A 15,970-nucleotide genomic window follows, 5' to 3' on the forward strand; every position below is an offset into this window, starting at 1 on the left:
CTGTAAACCACCTTGGGCTCAGCTCAATGTGTTTACTTATATGCCGCTTTTCCACAATCAATCAATCAATCATCAAAACAGACCTGGCAATGATGGGTCCTTAGCAACCTCACCAGCCAAAAAAACAAGATATAAAAGTAGCAAACTATTATGTGTGAGGGCATGAGAGAGAAGGGAGAATCCCTTTCTCCCCCTAACCATGGTTTCAATTGACACATACCCTGTGGGTCAGCATTTACTTTTAGATAGCTTCCTTTCTGGGGCTAATAGCTAATGTGTGGTGTTGGATGGTGGGGACTCACAAGGACTTCCCCTACCTATTAATTTTCATTTAGCTAACATGGTTGCCAATGACATGCTTAGTGTCACAGCTAATGTGGCCCCAACTGCATTGTGCTTTGGTTGTCTGACCAGAAAATGCTGACACTGCTTCCTTTCTGTCTCTTTTTCAACTGATAAGAATTGCAAAATGTGTTTGAGTTGTAGCTATTCAACAATAAGCACAACCAGTTCTGCTGTGAGATTAAGCACTGAATTAAATTTTGATTTGCTTTTCTCACTAGAGGAATCTCATGCATGCTTATTTCGCTGACACACCTGCTTCAGAAACCACTGGAGTAAAGGCTAATAAAAAGGTAAAGGACCCCTGACAGTCAAGTCCAGATGCAGACGACTCTGGGGTTGCAGCACTCATCTCACTTTATTGGCTGAGGGAGCCGACATTTGTCCGCAGACAGCTTTCCAGGTCATGTGGCCAGCATGACTAAGCTGCTTCTGGCGAACCAGAGCAGCGCACAGAAACACGTTTACCTTCCCGCCAGAGCGGTACCTATTTATCTACTTGCACTTTTTGGCGTGCTTTCGAACTGCTAGGTAGGCAGGAGCTGGGACCGAGCAATGGGAGCTCACCCCGTCGTTGGGATTCGAACCGCTGACCTTCTGATCGGCAAGCCCAAGAGGCTCAGTGGTTTTAGACGGCAGTGCAAACAATACAGCATGCAGCTGGCAGAAAAAGGACATTCAGCATTGTGTAATGTTGGGGGAGGGGAAGATGGGTGTCGATGCAAGAAGAAGGAGTTACAAGTATACAAGAGCATCCCTAAATTATTAATCTAGGCAGTTTTCCTCCTCCTCTGAAGTCTGGCTTGGTGCTGCCACCCAGATCAAAGATCAAAGCAGAAGTTTCATCCCTGTTAAATAGCACAGGCCAACCTAAGATCCTCATGCGGCCAGCCCCAACTTGGAGCATGAAATGGTGAAAGCAAGAAAATACATGGAACTCCAAAGCCTTTTTATTAGTGAAGTGTTTATTAGCAACAAAACAATTATTTGAGGTTATTTGCTCTCCCCCAAAGCCAATGGAAGCAGCTGAACTGGTCATAAATCCTCAGTCCTCAGCCTGAGATCACACTGACCCTGCAACCATCACCACCTCCATCGCTAGCCAAGCAGAGACACCAACAGCACATCAAAAAGGTCTTTTTCTAGGCGGGTCTCCAGGCAGCATATCTTCTGCAAACAAACGCACAGCTGAGAATACTCAAAACCAGCTGGAATATCTTATTAATTTTTGCATCACTTAAGACCTTGCACGTGGCTCTTCTTCTTGCAAGCAACGGCAGAAAATAAAACTAGAGCATTTAAGGATTCGCTTAAGGATTTAACGACTCACTCATCACTATTGGTTTTGTCTTATACCTCATTGTTTATTGGGCTACAATGCTAATGGTTGTGTGTATGCATTAAAACCCACAAAACTCTCTAGGAATGTAGCATGTGAAATAGCACGTGCTGAGGGAAAATTGTGATTATGGTTGAAACAGCCATCCATTTTTTTTGCTTCATGAATAAACTCTGAGAAATATTTCAACTGGAAAATGCTATTAATTTGATTTTTTTAAAGGACTTTTTTATATAAAGCTGGATGGAAATTTGTCTAGACTCTCCAGCACAAATTATTGCAAATACTGCATTGGATTCTATTCCAGAAATGCCACGGACTTGCCAAACCAAGTCAAATAATTTATATATTATAAATACTTCATGGTGTTACAAAGTTCAATGCATGATATATAAGTGATACGATATTGCCACGTACTTATGGTTTTCCTAGTGAATAAAGTATATATGAACTGTCATATAGCATAAAGGCCACAATACTAAACACACACAGTAGGGTTTAAATCCCACTGAAATCAACAGGAGTTCCTTTTGAGTAAATATTTATTTATATAATGTATAAACCACCCATATTGTGGTGGTGTACAAAAAAGAAAAGAAATGAAAACAAAATAAATATTGCAAAGTGCAAACACTAAAAATATACAAAATCCTTCTGTAAAACCAAAAGAAGCAGCAATGCTACTCTGAAAAAAATACTGATGGAATAAAATAGTCTTAAGAAATCACCTAAAAAAAACCCAAAGTGTTGGTACCATGCAATTACCCTGTGGCACCTAAAAGTACACTTGCCAGACACTAACCCAGTGCCACTCTCTGAAACTAGCCTCAGAGTTAGGAGTGGAACCACTGCAACACTGTGGTCAACGGTGTCAAAAGCCACACAGCGATTCAGTAATAGCAATAGGGGTTAATGCTCCCTGTCTATTTCTCAATAAAAGTGATCCATCAGGGGACCGAGGCAGATTCAGTCCCAAAGCCAGACCTGAACCAGAATGGTATGGCTCACGATAGTATCAATGCCTGTAGCTGGGTTGCCAATACCCTCTCAACCACTTTCCCCAAAGAGGAGGTATTAGTGATTGGGCAGTAGTTGTCAAATACCACAGGGTGAGCTTTTTTAAAAGGAATGCTACCTTTTTTTAAGGCAACCAGGGCCAGTATAGAGACACATTCACTGTGCTCTGTACCCACACAGTCAACACTTCCCTCATTAAACTAACATTTGTTTGTTTGTTTGTACCCTATATTTGTAGATTTCAGGGTGGTTCACAACATAACATTGCAATATAAAAAACACAAAATACATAATAAAAATAAGAAGAACTTTAATCAGCCATGAGGGGCAGGAGTCCCCAAAGCATGAGATCAGCTGTTTATTTGCAAGCAACTTGTCCACAATATCTGGGCACATCAACCGAAACTGATCCCACATCAAATCAGGTTGGGCATCGGGCACATCTCTAGATCTGCTATAATAACAGTGTCAAGGTCAATGCAGAGGCAAAAAAAACCCCTTTGCCTTCAAACCGCCTAGCCAAAATGTCATAGCAGATATTCAGATAGCTGAAGTTCACATCTACCAAAGCTGGTAATAGATAATGGACCACCCTAAAGAGTTTTACCAGGTTACTTAGGGTTGCAAAGATCTTCTTCACTGCCACATAGAAGGCACAATGTTGTGCTCTAATTCATGTTTGGTCAGCTTCATCATCATCATTAATATTACAGTGGTACCCCGCAAGACGAACGCCTCGCAAGACGGAAAACCCGCTAGACGAAAGGGTTTTCCGTTTTGGAGGCGCTTCGCAAGACGAATTTCCCTATGGGCTTCCTTCGCAAGACGAAAGCCCATAGGGAAATCTCCGGGACAGGGCGTCTTGCCCACTGGCCTCGGACCTCCTCCCGCCGCCAGGCTTCGGAAGGCTGCTCCGAAGCCTGGCGGGGGGCGGAGAGGTTTTTTAAAAACCCTGGGACAGCGGAGGACTTCTCCTTTGTCCCGAGGTTTTTTAAAATGCTGGCGGGCGGCAGCGAAGGCTTTGCTGCCGCCCGCCAGCATTTTAAATTCGCCCCGGACAGCGGAGAAATCCCCCGCTGTCCCGAGGTTTTTTAAAATGCTGGCGTCTTCCCCTTTCTCCCCGGACCTCTTTTGAAGCAAGGGGCGGCAACGCGGAGAAGCGATCTTCTCCCCGTTGCCGCCCCTTGCTTCAAAAGAGGGGACAGAGGGAAAGGCGTGCGCCTTCCTCTCTCTCCCCGGACCCCTCTTGAAGCAAGGGGCGGCAAAGGGGAGAAGCGATCAAAGTTTAAATGGGTAAAAATGATATCATGTTATATTTTTAGAGTAAATGGAGAATAAGAGATTTAAACTTAAATTGCAACTGAAAATATAAAGAAACACACGAAATAAGGGTATAATTTGCTGATGACTTTATTATCAAGAATGCATTATGCGGGAGATGTGGGGAAGTCCAATGGAAATTTGAAATAAGCTGTTGAAATGGATGTGATTTTCTGTTCTCTTTTCTTTTTTTCTTCTATTCTGCTTTTCCTTTTGTTCTTTCTGTAATTTGGAAAAAATGCAATAAAAATTATTATAAAAAAAAAGAGGGGACAGAGGGAAAGGCGTGCGCCTTCCTCTCTCTCCCCCCGGACCCCTTTTGAAGCAAGGGGCGGCAAAGGGGAGAAGCGATCTTCTCCCCGTTGCCGCCCCTTGCTTCAAAAGAGGGGACAGAGGGAAAGGCGTGCGCCTTCCTCTCTCTCCCCGGACCCCTCTTGAAGCAAGGGGCGGCAAAGGGGAGAAGCGATCTTCTCCCCGTTGCCGCCCCTTGCTTCAAAAGAGGGGACAGAGGGAAAGGCGCGCGCCTTCCTCTCTCCCCCCGGACCCCATTTGAAGCAAGGGGCGGCAAAGGGGAGAAGCGATCTTCTTCCCTCTGCCCCTTGCTTCAAAAGAGGGGAAGGCTGGCGGGGGGCGAAAATCTTTGTCCCCCCTGGCTGCCTTCCCGGGAGGGCTTTTAAATCGCCCCGGACAGCGGAGAAGTCCTCCGCTGTCCGGGGCGATTTTAAAATGCTGCCGTGGGGGGGGGAGCAAAGACTTCCCCCCCCCAGCCTTCAGAAGAGGTCGGGGGACAGATTGTCCCCGGACCTGGTCTGAAGTCGGTTTCCCTAGGAACGCATTAATTGATTTTCAATGCATTCCTATGGGAAACTGTGCATCGCAAGACGAAAAACTCGCAAGAAGAAAAAACTTGCGGAACGAATTAATTTCGTCTTGCGAGGCACCACTGTATTACAATTACCATCCATCAGGGAACCTGAAGTGCATTGAATTCCCCCAACAGACCTGGGTTTAAGGAATATTTTGTATTGCAACAAACCAAAGCTTAAGATCTTAATTAAGGTCTGATACCAAAAAACGTTACAAATCAACCAAAAATGGTGAGTAAAGATGCAGACTTTGTTGCATAATCAACTTGTGAAAACATATATTTTATAATGGACTCCAGCTTTCCACCCATGCTCTATGATCACCTCTCTTGTGTTTCTTTCCCTTTGTTTACAAGCACCCTTTAAAGGAGATAGCTATCCACTCAAAGTATAGAATGCATAGCAGGTGAAAATGTCATGCCAGGTATGTGTATTCACCAAATATGTGAATGCCTCATTATTAAGATATGACTGAATGCTCACCATCTATTGCCCAGACATAATTCCATTTTTTCTGGAAAACATTCATAGGTTTTGGGGACAAAGTTAAGTTTGCTCAGGTATTAAATTATTATTTCTTAAATGGGGAAGAAAGAGCTCTTCAAACTGAGTTTTAACAGCACGCATGAAAGGATAAAAAACAAATAAGCAAGCAGTGAAAGGCTCAATCCATCTTGCCACATTATCTGAACTATGAGAACAGAACCCCTGTGATGTATCCAAAGTCTGGTGACAAAACCGCTTCAAAGCTTCTATTTATTTTTTAGGAAAAGAAGCTTCATCAGCCACCTTGGTGGTTAGTAATAGTGACAGCCGTTGGCCTAACAATCCCTTGAGACTCATTTCCTCAGAAGAGCATAACCCTGCTTCTTATTCAGGGGAGCTGAATCACTGCAAAATTTGCAATCCATCTCATCCCTGAGAAAGCTCTGTGAATCTGCAAACTGAAATTCAGAGGAGGCAGGAGGAGGAGGAGGAAGAGTGAAGGCAGGAGAAAGACAGGTGTATTTATCATACACATACAATACAGGAAGGATACAACAAAATATTGTCCCTGCTGCCTTACTGAGTGCACAATAAGAGAACTCTCATTAATCACCAGGGGTACGCACTGAAAGGGAAATATTGACTGGATTTGAGGAAATGTCGGTTTTCTAATGGAACAATTCCTTTTTAAAGGTAACTGGCAGAGTTTCTTTAAATTAGAATGGCCAGCAGCCAGCCCTCTGGCCAATTTATAAGTCATTTCAGGAATTCCAGAGAAATATACATTTTAAGGAAAACATATGCATTGGTTTCTTAAAAGTAATGTACATACTTTAGAAAAATCAATAGCATTTGTCAGGCTGAGAGACTTTGATGAAAGAGTTATTTGCCTCAAACATCTCTGAGATCTACAGAAAGTTGTCTCATTTTTTATAACTTTGCAGCAGCTTATTTTCCTACCACATGAAAACATGGTGGCATATATTTAAACACCAGATTTGGAGATGATTGCTTAGTGTTGCTGTATATCAAGCTGTAATGAAATCCATTAATATAGTGGTCACACACATATAAACCGAAAGACAGTGTTGCACCACAAGACAGCATTGTCCAAAGTTATATGAGGACTAATCCAATTTGAGTGACCGGCCCTCTCCTTCAATCACTTCAGTTATTCTTCGGGGGAGTGGCCATAGCTGAATGGTAAAGCACATGCTTTGCATGCAGAACGTTTCAGGTTAACCCCCTAGTGTTTCTAGTTTAAAAGGAACCAGCTAGCTGGAGCTATGAAAACCCTCTGACTGACATCTCAGAAACCCACTGCCAAACAGACCCAACAATACTGGGCTAGAGGAACTGACGGTCTAACTTGCTGTAAGCAGTTGCAAACAGTGAGGTGGGGTAGAGCCACCCTCCTGAAACCAGCATCGCTGCAGCTTACCTGGACCGTGGTTTGGTGGGACAAGGTGGTGCTGCATGGTGCTCCTGCCCTTGCACCCACACAGGCCTGCCTGATCTCGCTGCTGCCCTGCCCCACACCAGCATCATCCAGTGATGCCAATAGCTACTGGCTACAAGGCCATTTTGTATGTTTGTGCCTGCCATGAAAGCCAGCCTTCTACTGGTAGAAATAACTGTTGAAATCATGTTCTTGAGAAGCAACTCTCCCAAGTCCAAATGTTAACTGAGGGACCTCAATTGTTCAGTGAGCTATGGAATTGGCGCTCTCAATGAATATGATGCTATCCAAAGCATGGTGGGTTTATCTTGATTCTTATACCAAATCAGAAGCAGGTTAGGATGAGAATGGGCAGAACCCACCTGGCAAATACCATTCAGCTTACGTAAAGCATTTCGCTTTCCACTGAAATTCAGCACAGGTTTCCTGCAAGCAGAAACTTTTAAATTCACCTCGACATTTGATTTCTAAGAAGAAGAAAACCTTTACCTACAGTATTGAGAAACATGGTGGCAGCCCTGATTAAGGTGTCATCACCCAATTCAAATTATATTTATTTATTTAGACCATTTCTATCCCACCCTGAACAAAAGACCTTAGGGCAGAAGACAACGTTTCAATGAAATACAATATTCAAACCAGACAAGTCTCACAAACAGTCTCAAAGTGTTGCTGTGGCTTTCAGGGCTACTGGAACTTTAATTAACAGCTTCCTTTTTGATTTCTTAAGTGACTAGTTGGTGGCTTCCTGTCCCTTCATCACCAGCTGTGACTACTTATTTTTTCTTCCTTAGTCAGTTCACGTTCCCTGCAGTCAGAGTGTGTGTTGCGCACATGCACTTAAATTACTGGTTTCTTTTTTGTAGCTAGAGCAAGGGCTCACTAATTATTTTAAATTTTATTAGCACAATTTTGCAGTTATAATCATAAACATAAAATAATCAATTGTTCTGGCTGTAAAGTGCCAAAAATAATTAAAGCTCTTCATGTCCCCACCAGCAACATATCACTGCAAATCCTCCTTACAAATAATTTTCCACTTTATGCTTCCATATATTGTCACACTGGATACTAATGTATCAATGTTGTGGAAGCACCATTAATAATGGTGCTTGTTGGAACAGGGTACTCTAATTTCCCTGGTCCATTAATAAAGTAGTGTTGTGTGAGAAATGCTGGAAATTTTATATCCTTTAGCTTCTTACAATCATTAAGCCAAATACAGATTGCCCTGCCAAGATGCATTTCCTTTTCTCCTGAAACTCATAAAACATTTTGATTAAAGCTGAAATTATCTCCAGCCTGACACAATCTTGCGCCATCCTATTAGCATATGTTTTCTCCAAGCACATTCCATTTCTTTAAAAGGATAAATCTCTTTTTAAAATTGATGGGAAAGGTTCTCTTGATGTGCCTAGTGTTTTGAGGGAGTCCAAATTCTGTGCAACAGATGGAACAGTTTTGTGTACCGTGGAATGTAGGGGCCTGATAGAATATGGGTCAGAGAATAACGCTCATAGAGATTGCTGCAAATAAGAGTAGCCTACGCCACACTAATATTAGGCTACTATTCTTGAGAGACATTTTCCCAACTAAGGTGGCTGATGCCCTAACCTGAAGGTTGCTGGTCAACTGGCTTTTCTTCAGCAACGCTGTCCTAGTTGAAATAAAATTAATGGGACAAATCATAAAAGCACAGTGATTAATACAACTGCACTATTAAGAATGGGATGCAAAAGACAGCACATACAAAAAATGAACAATATGGTTGTCATGGAAAAGGCATAGCTTTGCTCTTTATCATTATTATTATATTATCACAGTAAAGATCAAGATGCCTTAATATATCTTTGGAATTCATCACTACCAACAAAGTTCTGGTTCCCATGTGCCATGAGTTTAACTATTCATTTACCTGATAATTTCAAGGCACAGACACAATTCAACTAATTTAGCAGGTACAACCACATCAGAATATACAGACCTCAAAATTCAGGAAATTTGGTGACTTTCATTTCACTGCTGGAGTCTGAGCTAGTGGAGAATGACATGGCAGATAGCTCAATGAAAATGTCAACCCTGTGTGATACACAGCCCCTTAAATTTGGTCAACAGTAGGTTTCTAAATGGGCGTTAATTTCAAGTATCTTCAAAACTGGGTGAGCTGCGCCCTCTGTCATGTATTTCACTCCTTTGCAGAGCCATGGCCACCAAGGGGTATTAATCTTGAGTGAGCATACAGCAGCCATATCTGAATGAAATTTGTTGATTTGGGTAACTACTATTTGCTAAGGAAAATTTATTTTAGCATCTAAGATTTTAAAAAAGTAGTGCCATAAGGTGTGAACCACATTCAAGCTCTTTTGTTTCAAGGGGAAATATGTGCCAATTAAATATTTTTCCAACGCTGAAGTAATCTGTGTAAACACATTATTAACGCGGCAATCTACATCAGAGGAATTTCAGCAACTTAAGATATGCGCTGGTTACATGGGCAGCCCAGGCATATGGCCCCGCAGAGTGCTGTGCTTTTTGCACAGATTCAAGTTAGTCAGTGTACTGCTCTTACCAGCAGTTACTCAGCACCACAATAGCAGTGCTTCAGTTTATTGATTCACCAGGAGCTGGGGGCTGAAGTAGCATGGGAGAGAGGATGCACAGACCCCTTCCTTCTAACATGCAGATAAACCCCCATGAAATGTTTATTTCCCCCCATGCAACAGATTGATCTGCTGAAACTCCCCTTTCTGCCCTGGCTCCTCGTCTTGCTTGGGGGAATAAACCACACAAATATAGGTTTTGTGCAACTTGATGCTTGTGTGTCTGTGAGATACAGGTGAGGGGCTCATGCCACTCCTTCACTGCACTACAAGATTTTGCCGCTGGCTGAATATATTAACTGGGCCCAGGGGGAAGAAAACGGCAAGTGCCAATAAGGGCAACTGCTCCCAAAGCACCCAAAACAAATCACAGAATCACACTTCTGAAAACTCTCCTAGCAACTGCAAATGAAAAAGCACCCAATTTCTATTTAGCAGCACTGAACTGCATGGCTGGCAATGCTTAACCCAGTACCCCATTGCCCCACTCATCGCCCAACTTACAGATTGTAGCCAGTAAACCTACCGTGATCAGGAGGAGGAGGAAGAGCTCTAACAGTTCAGATGGGAAACACAAGTTCAAACAAACAGTGCAATTCTCCCATCTCAGCTCTAACACCTTCCACAGCCTATGATTCCTGAATAATGCACAACTGTACAATGTCATCAACTCTACTGGCACTGCTTGGTGACAGGCTTCCCACTGTCCCTGTGCTGTGTGCCCTTTCATCTTTGTTTCCCATAATCGCTTCACCTTCTTTCCCTATATGGCTAATTGGGGAGCAACAGGTGCTCATTGGGACTATGAACTCAGCACCATGGTGGCTTTTTCATTTAGTGATTCTTCTCCTATGCAATAGGTGATTCTGATCTTAGAAAAACAGAATGGATGCTGGCCCAACATGTTCCACAAAACTCGCTTTTCCTGGTAGAACATAGGAAGCTGCTTCATACAAGGTCAGTTTATTCTTGGCTGGGATAGCTTGGTTGATAGAGCACGAGACTCTTAATCTAAGGGCCATGGGTTTGAGCCCCACAATGGGCAAAAGATTTCTTCATTGAAAGGGGTTGGACTAGATGACCAACTCAACTCCAACTCAACAATTCTAGATTCTATTATCAGCCTAGCTCAATATTATCTAGTCTCACTGGCGGCGGCAAAAGGAAGTCTTTCCTCCTGCTTGCTGATCCTTTCAAGGGCAGACACTAGGGATTGAACATGGGACCTTACGCATGAAAAACATGTGCTCTACCAATGAGCTATAGCACCTTTTCAAGATACTACAACACTCTGGCCTCTCACTGTCTGCTGCTCGACACCTTGCCAGTCTGACCCTGAACATCCACCAGCAGCAAGATGACATGCAAGGGAGAAAGTCTTTAATCAGATAGATAGATAGATAGATAGACAGATAGAGGTAAAGGAAAAGGACCCCTGGACGGTTAAGTCCAGTCAAAGGCGACTATGGGGTTGCAGTACTCATCTCGCTTTCAAGCCAAGGGAGCCGGCGTTTGTCCACAGTTTTCCAAGTCATGTGGCCAGCATGACTAAACGTGCACGGAAGACCGTGACGAGTGCCAGAGCACACAGAAACGCCATTTACCTTCCCTATAGGTACCTTCCCGGTACCTATTTATCTACTTGCACTGGCATACTTTCAAACTGCTAGGTTGGCAGAAGCTGGGACCGAGTAACGGGAGCTCACCCCGTCGTGGGGATTCGAACCGCCGACCTTCTGATCAGCAAGCCCAAGAGGCTCAGTTGTTCAGACCACAGTGCCACCCGGGTCCATACACACACACACACACACACCACTTGACAGTGAAATGTATGAACAGCATCTACTGAATAAGGTTGTGCTAGAGGTGATACAAAACACTCAATCAGTGGTGATTCTTGCCCATATATAAGCATCATAGCATCGCTGACTGCTACATGAGCATGTGCTAACAGACACAGACCTCAGCACCCCTACTCTGCAGTATGCCATGCCAGTTTATATGTAGTGGAGCTGCATTTTTCCTTCCCAACTGTAAAGGTCTCCATTGCTCAACCGTTTCATGACTGGCCTATGCTGCCTATTTCCAACATCGAAAGAATCAAAAGTCTGTTCAGGAAGATGCTGGTTGCTACCATGCTAATTTAACTTTGACTCATATCCCCCAAGCCCCAGTTCCTGCAAATCTTCCAAACAGTAAAAAGCTGAAACATAGAATGGAGACAGAAGGAATTTTTCCCATCAAAGACACAAGCAGATTAACAATTATACTGGCCATTGGACGCATGCTTTTAGCTGAGCTTTAAACATCACTTGTCATTAGCATCTCAGCCTTACCTCTATGCTGGATACCTGGTTGCTCGCTAGGAAGCGTTTTCTTGGCGGCTGCCCTGCGATACACCACGTGGGTCCTCCCTTCCTCCTCCTCCTGCTTCCCCTTCTGCAGAGGTTCAATGAAGAACTCGTCCTTGTCTGTGCGAATCATGCCAGCCTGAAGTGACAGGGTAAAGATTGAACATTTCAGATTACTGCCCATGCAGCAGCGGACATTTTGAATAAGACTTCACAATATGCTTAAGCACACTTTAGCACTCCCCAGAGAGCAGTTAGGATGCAGAGAGTAAGCAAGGTGAATTCTTTATTAGATACAACATCAGTCTCTCAGCTCGACAAGGAAGGACAACGGTGACACATCTGACTGAAGGGATTTCTCCTGGAATCTAATTAACAAGGACTGGGATCCAAATATACGGGAGGAGACAGAGTCGTGATCAGAACACCCCTCCAATGGAAGAATGCTACCAGGTGGAGATGCTGGTAGATGCTCTACTACTAAGTTACAGCCTTGACACCTTTCAAAATACTTTAAAAAAAAACAACAACACCTGAAAATTCAAACAAATATAAGAACAGGGTAGGGTGACTTTCTGGGGATGTTCCTGGTAAACATTTCAGGGAGGGTCCCAAGCATCTTTTTGTTGCAGGCATGTTCGCAAGCAAAATTTGACACAGCTAATTGAGTTCTGCTCTGATGATATATAAGCACCAAGGTAACTGAATTGTAAAGCCCCGTCATGCAACTTCCCAATGTAATTTAGATAGATTCCACATTCAACACAAGAAGAAAGGCATCAGGGCAAGACCAGCCGAAATGATTAACAAGCACTGAACTGAGGAGGCAGTTTGATTTCATTTATTTATTTTTAACTATTAGGGCAAGGAAATGTCAACCTGAAATGTAATTCTACCTCAGATTTCTGCACCTGACGGTAACCAAGTTTGCAAAACAGTGGGTGAATGCTTAGCAAATATGGCCTGAAAAGGACTTCCATGTTCAGACAAAAGAAAACCCCAATTGTTTCACATCTAAATCTCAGCAGTGAGACAAAACAATTCAGGATGGGTTCTGTATCATAATGCCTTCCCACCCCACTCCAAGTACTTCTGCTGGAGACCTTTTATGATAAGGCACAATAGATATTTCCCTCCTAATGTCAACAAGCAGTTGATACAAACTGAAAACATGATCCATCCATAGTTGTAGCCTTTTAATTTTAATGGGACCATTAAGGTTACTGCAGCAATTATGGCATGGATGAGGAGGAGAAAGAGGAGGGGGCCTGTCCAGATGAGGGCAACCTACCTGGCGAAAGATTTAGTGTCTACTGGCACTGCCGAGATGGGGCAGAAAGACTGGCAAGTGAGTAAGATGCCAACACCCATTTCAGCTGCTACTTGATTTTACATACTGAGAACAGGATATCTATGGGAGGCCATACAAGGGAACAGTGCCAGGGTAGGAGGACAGCTATACTAAGGATATGGGTGGTATGGAAATGCAATGCTAACTGCAAAAGCTCACGCGAAGAGCTTGCCCTGAGATTTGATGGCAAGGCAGCCTGCAAGAGATTTGCCAGCAAAAAGTATTTCTACTGGCTTCCTTCCCAAACTGATTAGACTCCCCGTCCCTTCTTTTCCAAATATCTCTGCCAAGATTGTCAAGGACTCGGCAGCTTCCTGCAGCAAAGGGATGCTTGAATTGATTGACATCGGCAAAGATTATGTGAAAGAACTAGACTCTATGGAAAGCTCCATGGACTTAACCCCACCAACAGTTGCACATGGCTAAATCCCACTGGCTTAACTGAGACTTTTGCATGAGTAATTGGACAGCATTGTCTAATGGGTGCCTATTATGCCCCTTCCCCATTATTCAGGCCTGTATGCCCCCCTCAATATATCCACAGTTGAGCCACAAATGTCTACTGGCATCTCCAGACTCATCAGCTCCAAGTCAGATGGGTTGCAACATGAGCATGAGCTCAGCCAGTCATCTTCCACCCTCTCCATTTTATTTACATGCTAGGAATCTATATGTATTATTTCCTCGAGTAGTTTTGTGTCTTGGTTTAAAAGCAGAGAATAATGCTGTTATGGGCTTTAAAAACAGCAAAGTAAGTAGAAAGAAATAATGAAACAACTTTTGCCCTCTAGATATACAAACAAAAGCAGACCCACAAACAAAAGCAGGAAGGTCTAGCACCCTACAACTGAACAGGATATTTTTACCCAAAAAAAAAACAGCTTTGACAAAAAAGACCATAATTTGTTACCCAGGGGTATGTGACACTCACTTGGAAAGTAAAATGCAGTTTGTTTGGGTTGAATGCAACTGGATACTGGAGGAGAGAGGGAATCATATGCTAAACTGAAGAGGCTATGCATTCATACGCAAAGGTGAGATAACTGTGGAATACGGTAATCCCAAGGTGCGCTGTATTTAAAATAAAACAAAATACACCACATATTTTCTCTTTGATTAGTTCACTTCAAGACCAAGGAGTTTTTAATCACACTACATGGGTTAATTAGCTTCCCAAAGCCTGGATATCTGTGCTATCATTGACTGTTTCTTACAAATGGTTCCCTGCCCACCTACAGTTGTGAATACAGCCATCTCAGTGATGTTCACCAAGTTGTGCCTATTAAACAAATATTTATGCTCTAATTATCACTGTAAGTTTCTCAACTCGTTGACATTGCACCTTACAGTTTTCTCCTTGAAATATCTGCCACATATGCTTTGTGGCTTGAGACTAAAAAAGCATGTGCCACCATACATGTATTAGTCTTTAAAGAAGCCACAAGACTCTTAGATCATTTTTTCTTGGTAATCATCCATAAGACTGGTGTTGCCACTTCTTCCTACAGCCTTGTCTCTCTCCCAGATGTGCCTTACGGATGCCCCAGGACATGCATAATCGTATGTATAAACCAGGGATTGTCAACCTGGTCCCTACTGCCCACTAGTGGGTGTTTCAGGATTCTAGGTGGGCAGTTGGGGGTTCTACAACACAAGCTGAATCCTTCCATCGAGCACCCCTGATATAAACCAATAAATAAACCACAACAATGAAGGCCAATGGGGCCACTGGATCTTAAGGAAGTATGGGGCAGCAACAGTGAGCAGTAACAACAGACAGCTCAGACTGAAACGCGTACTTGGTGCAATCTCTGCTCCACAATCCAATAAACACAGCATTTCCACAAATCCTTTTTTCGTTCTCCCACAAATCTTTCATCTTTCATCAGAATCAGAGCACAAAAATCAACCTTCAAGCATGGCTGGCTGTTTTTTAAATTTTAATCTTGAACTGAAGGAACTTGAGTCTGAACCTCAGCTTTTTCTCACATCCTTGAGAGGAGTGTTGTCAATGACATCACATCAGCAATTTGCAGAGGGACTCAAGATAGCGCTTGAATGACACAGATAGAAAAACACTGAGTTTTCTCTTGATTTCTGTTTATTGGCCTTATATGCCAGAGTCCTTTGCCAGCTTCCACTCCTCTTTCTCAATTAGCATGGTAACTTAAATTAAATATATAGTTTGCTGAACTATGGTTTGTGTGTGTGTGGTTTTTTAGGGCTATCTGTCAGAGTCCTGCATGGCTTTATTTTCCCATTTCTGCACCCAGGACCACTGCAGGAAATTCTAGATTTTCTGGAAGATGACTAGGGAATTAAGATTATATGTGTGCACCACTCACATCCTATGCTTCTCACCATTTATCAACCAGGGCCAATGAACAGCACCATGACCCACCTCCAAGCCGGATTAATGTTTTTTGATGCAGGAAAACACACCTTGTGGTGCAGCCAGGTTTTATATTACAACAAGTGGCATAACAGGTGTCACAAGCGCATTGGCGCAGCAGAGAAGGTGTTGGCTATTGCGGGAATGCCGCCTTGCCTATGATGAATTCTTTCCTTCGCTGCTTCCATACTTGTCCCAGGGTTGTTTGTACCAAGAATAATGTCTGAAAAGCACCTAGATTAAATATCACTGCTGCTCATTATAAAGTTATAGCAATTTCCTTACAATGACTAGATGACTAAAACAGAGAAGCCACATTCTGCTTTCAGCACTAGCAAGGTAATGCTCAGCAAAGATTCAACAAAATCACTGGAGTGCTTCTGGAATAGCTCCATAAGACTGAAATCGGCATTAGGCCATGGAAACATTAAAATTCCAGCTGCTGAA

General features: G+C 43.0%; 1 protein-coding gene across 3 annotated transcripts in view; it reads right to left on the minus strand.

Annotated features, from left to right (window-relative positions):
* ADAMTS2 (ADAM metallopeptidase with thrombospondin type 1 motif 2) overlaps positions 1–15,970 on the minus strand; it is a 333,580-nt gene that overhangs the window by 115,346 nt on the left and 202,264 nt on the right. For all 3 annotated transcript variants that reach the window (XM_082211476.1, XM_082211475.1, XM_082211477.1), the window contains one exon: positions 11,766–11,919. In XM_082211476.1, coding sequence (XP_082067602.1) covers positions 11,766–11,919 — 154 coding nt within the window. The remainder of the gene's footprint in view (positions 1–11,765; positions 11,920–15,970) is intronic.

The sequence above is a fragment of the Podarcis vaucheri genome (genome assembly GCF_965113315.1).
Source record: "Podarcis vaucheri genome assembly, chromosome: 2".
Taxonomy (NCBI): Eukaryota; Metazoa; Chordata; class Lepidosauria; order Squamata; family Lacertidae; genus Podarcis; species Podarcis vaucheri.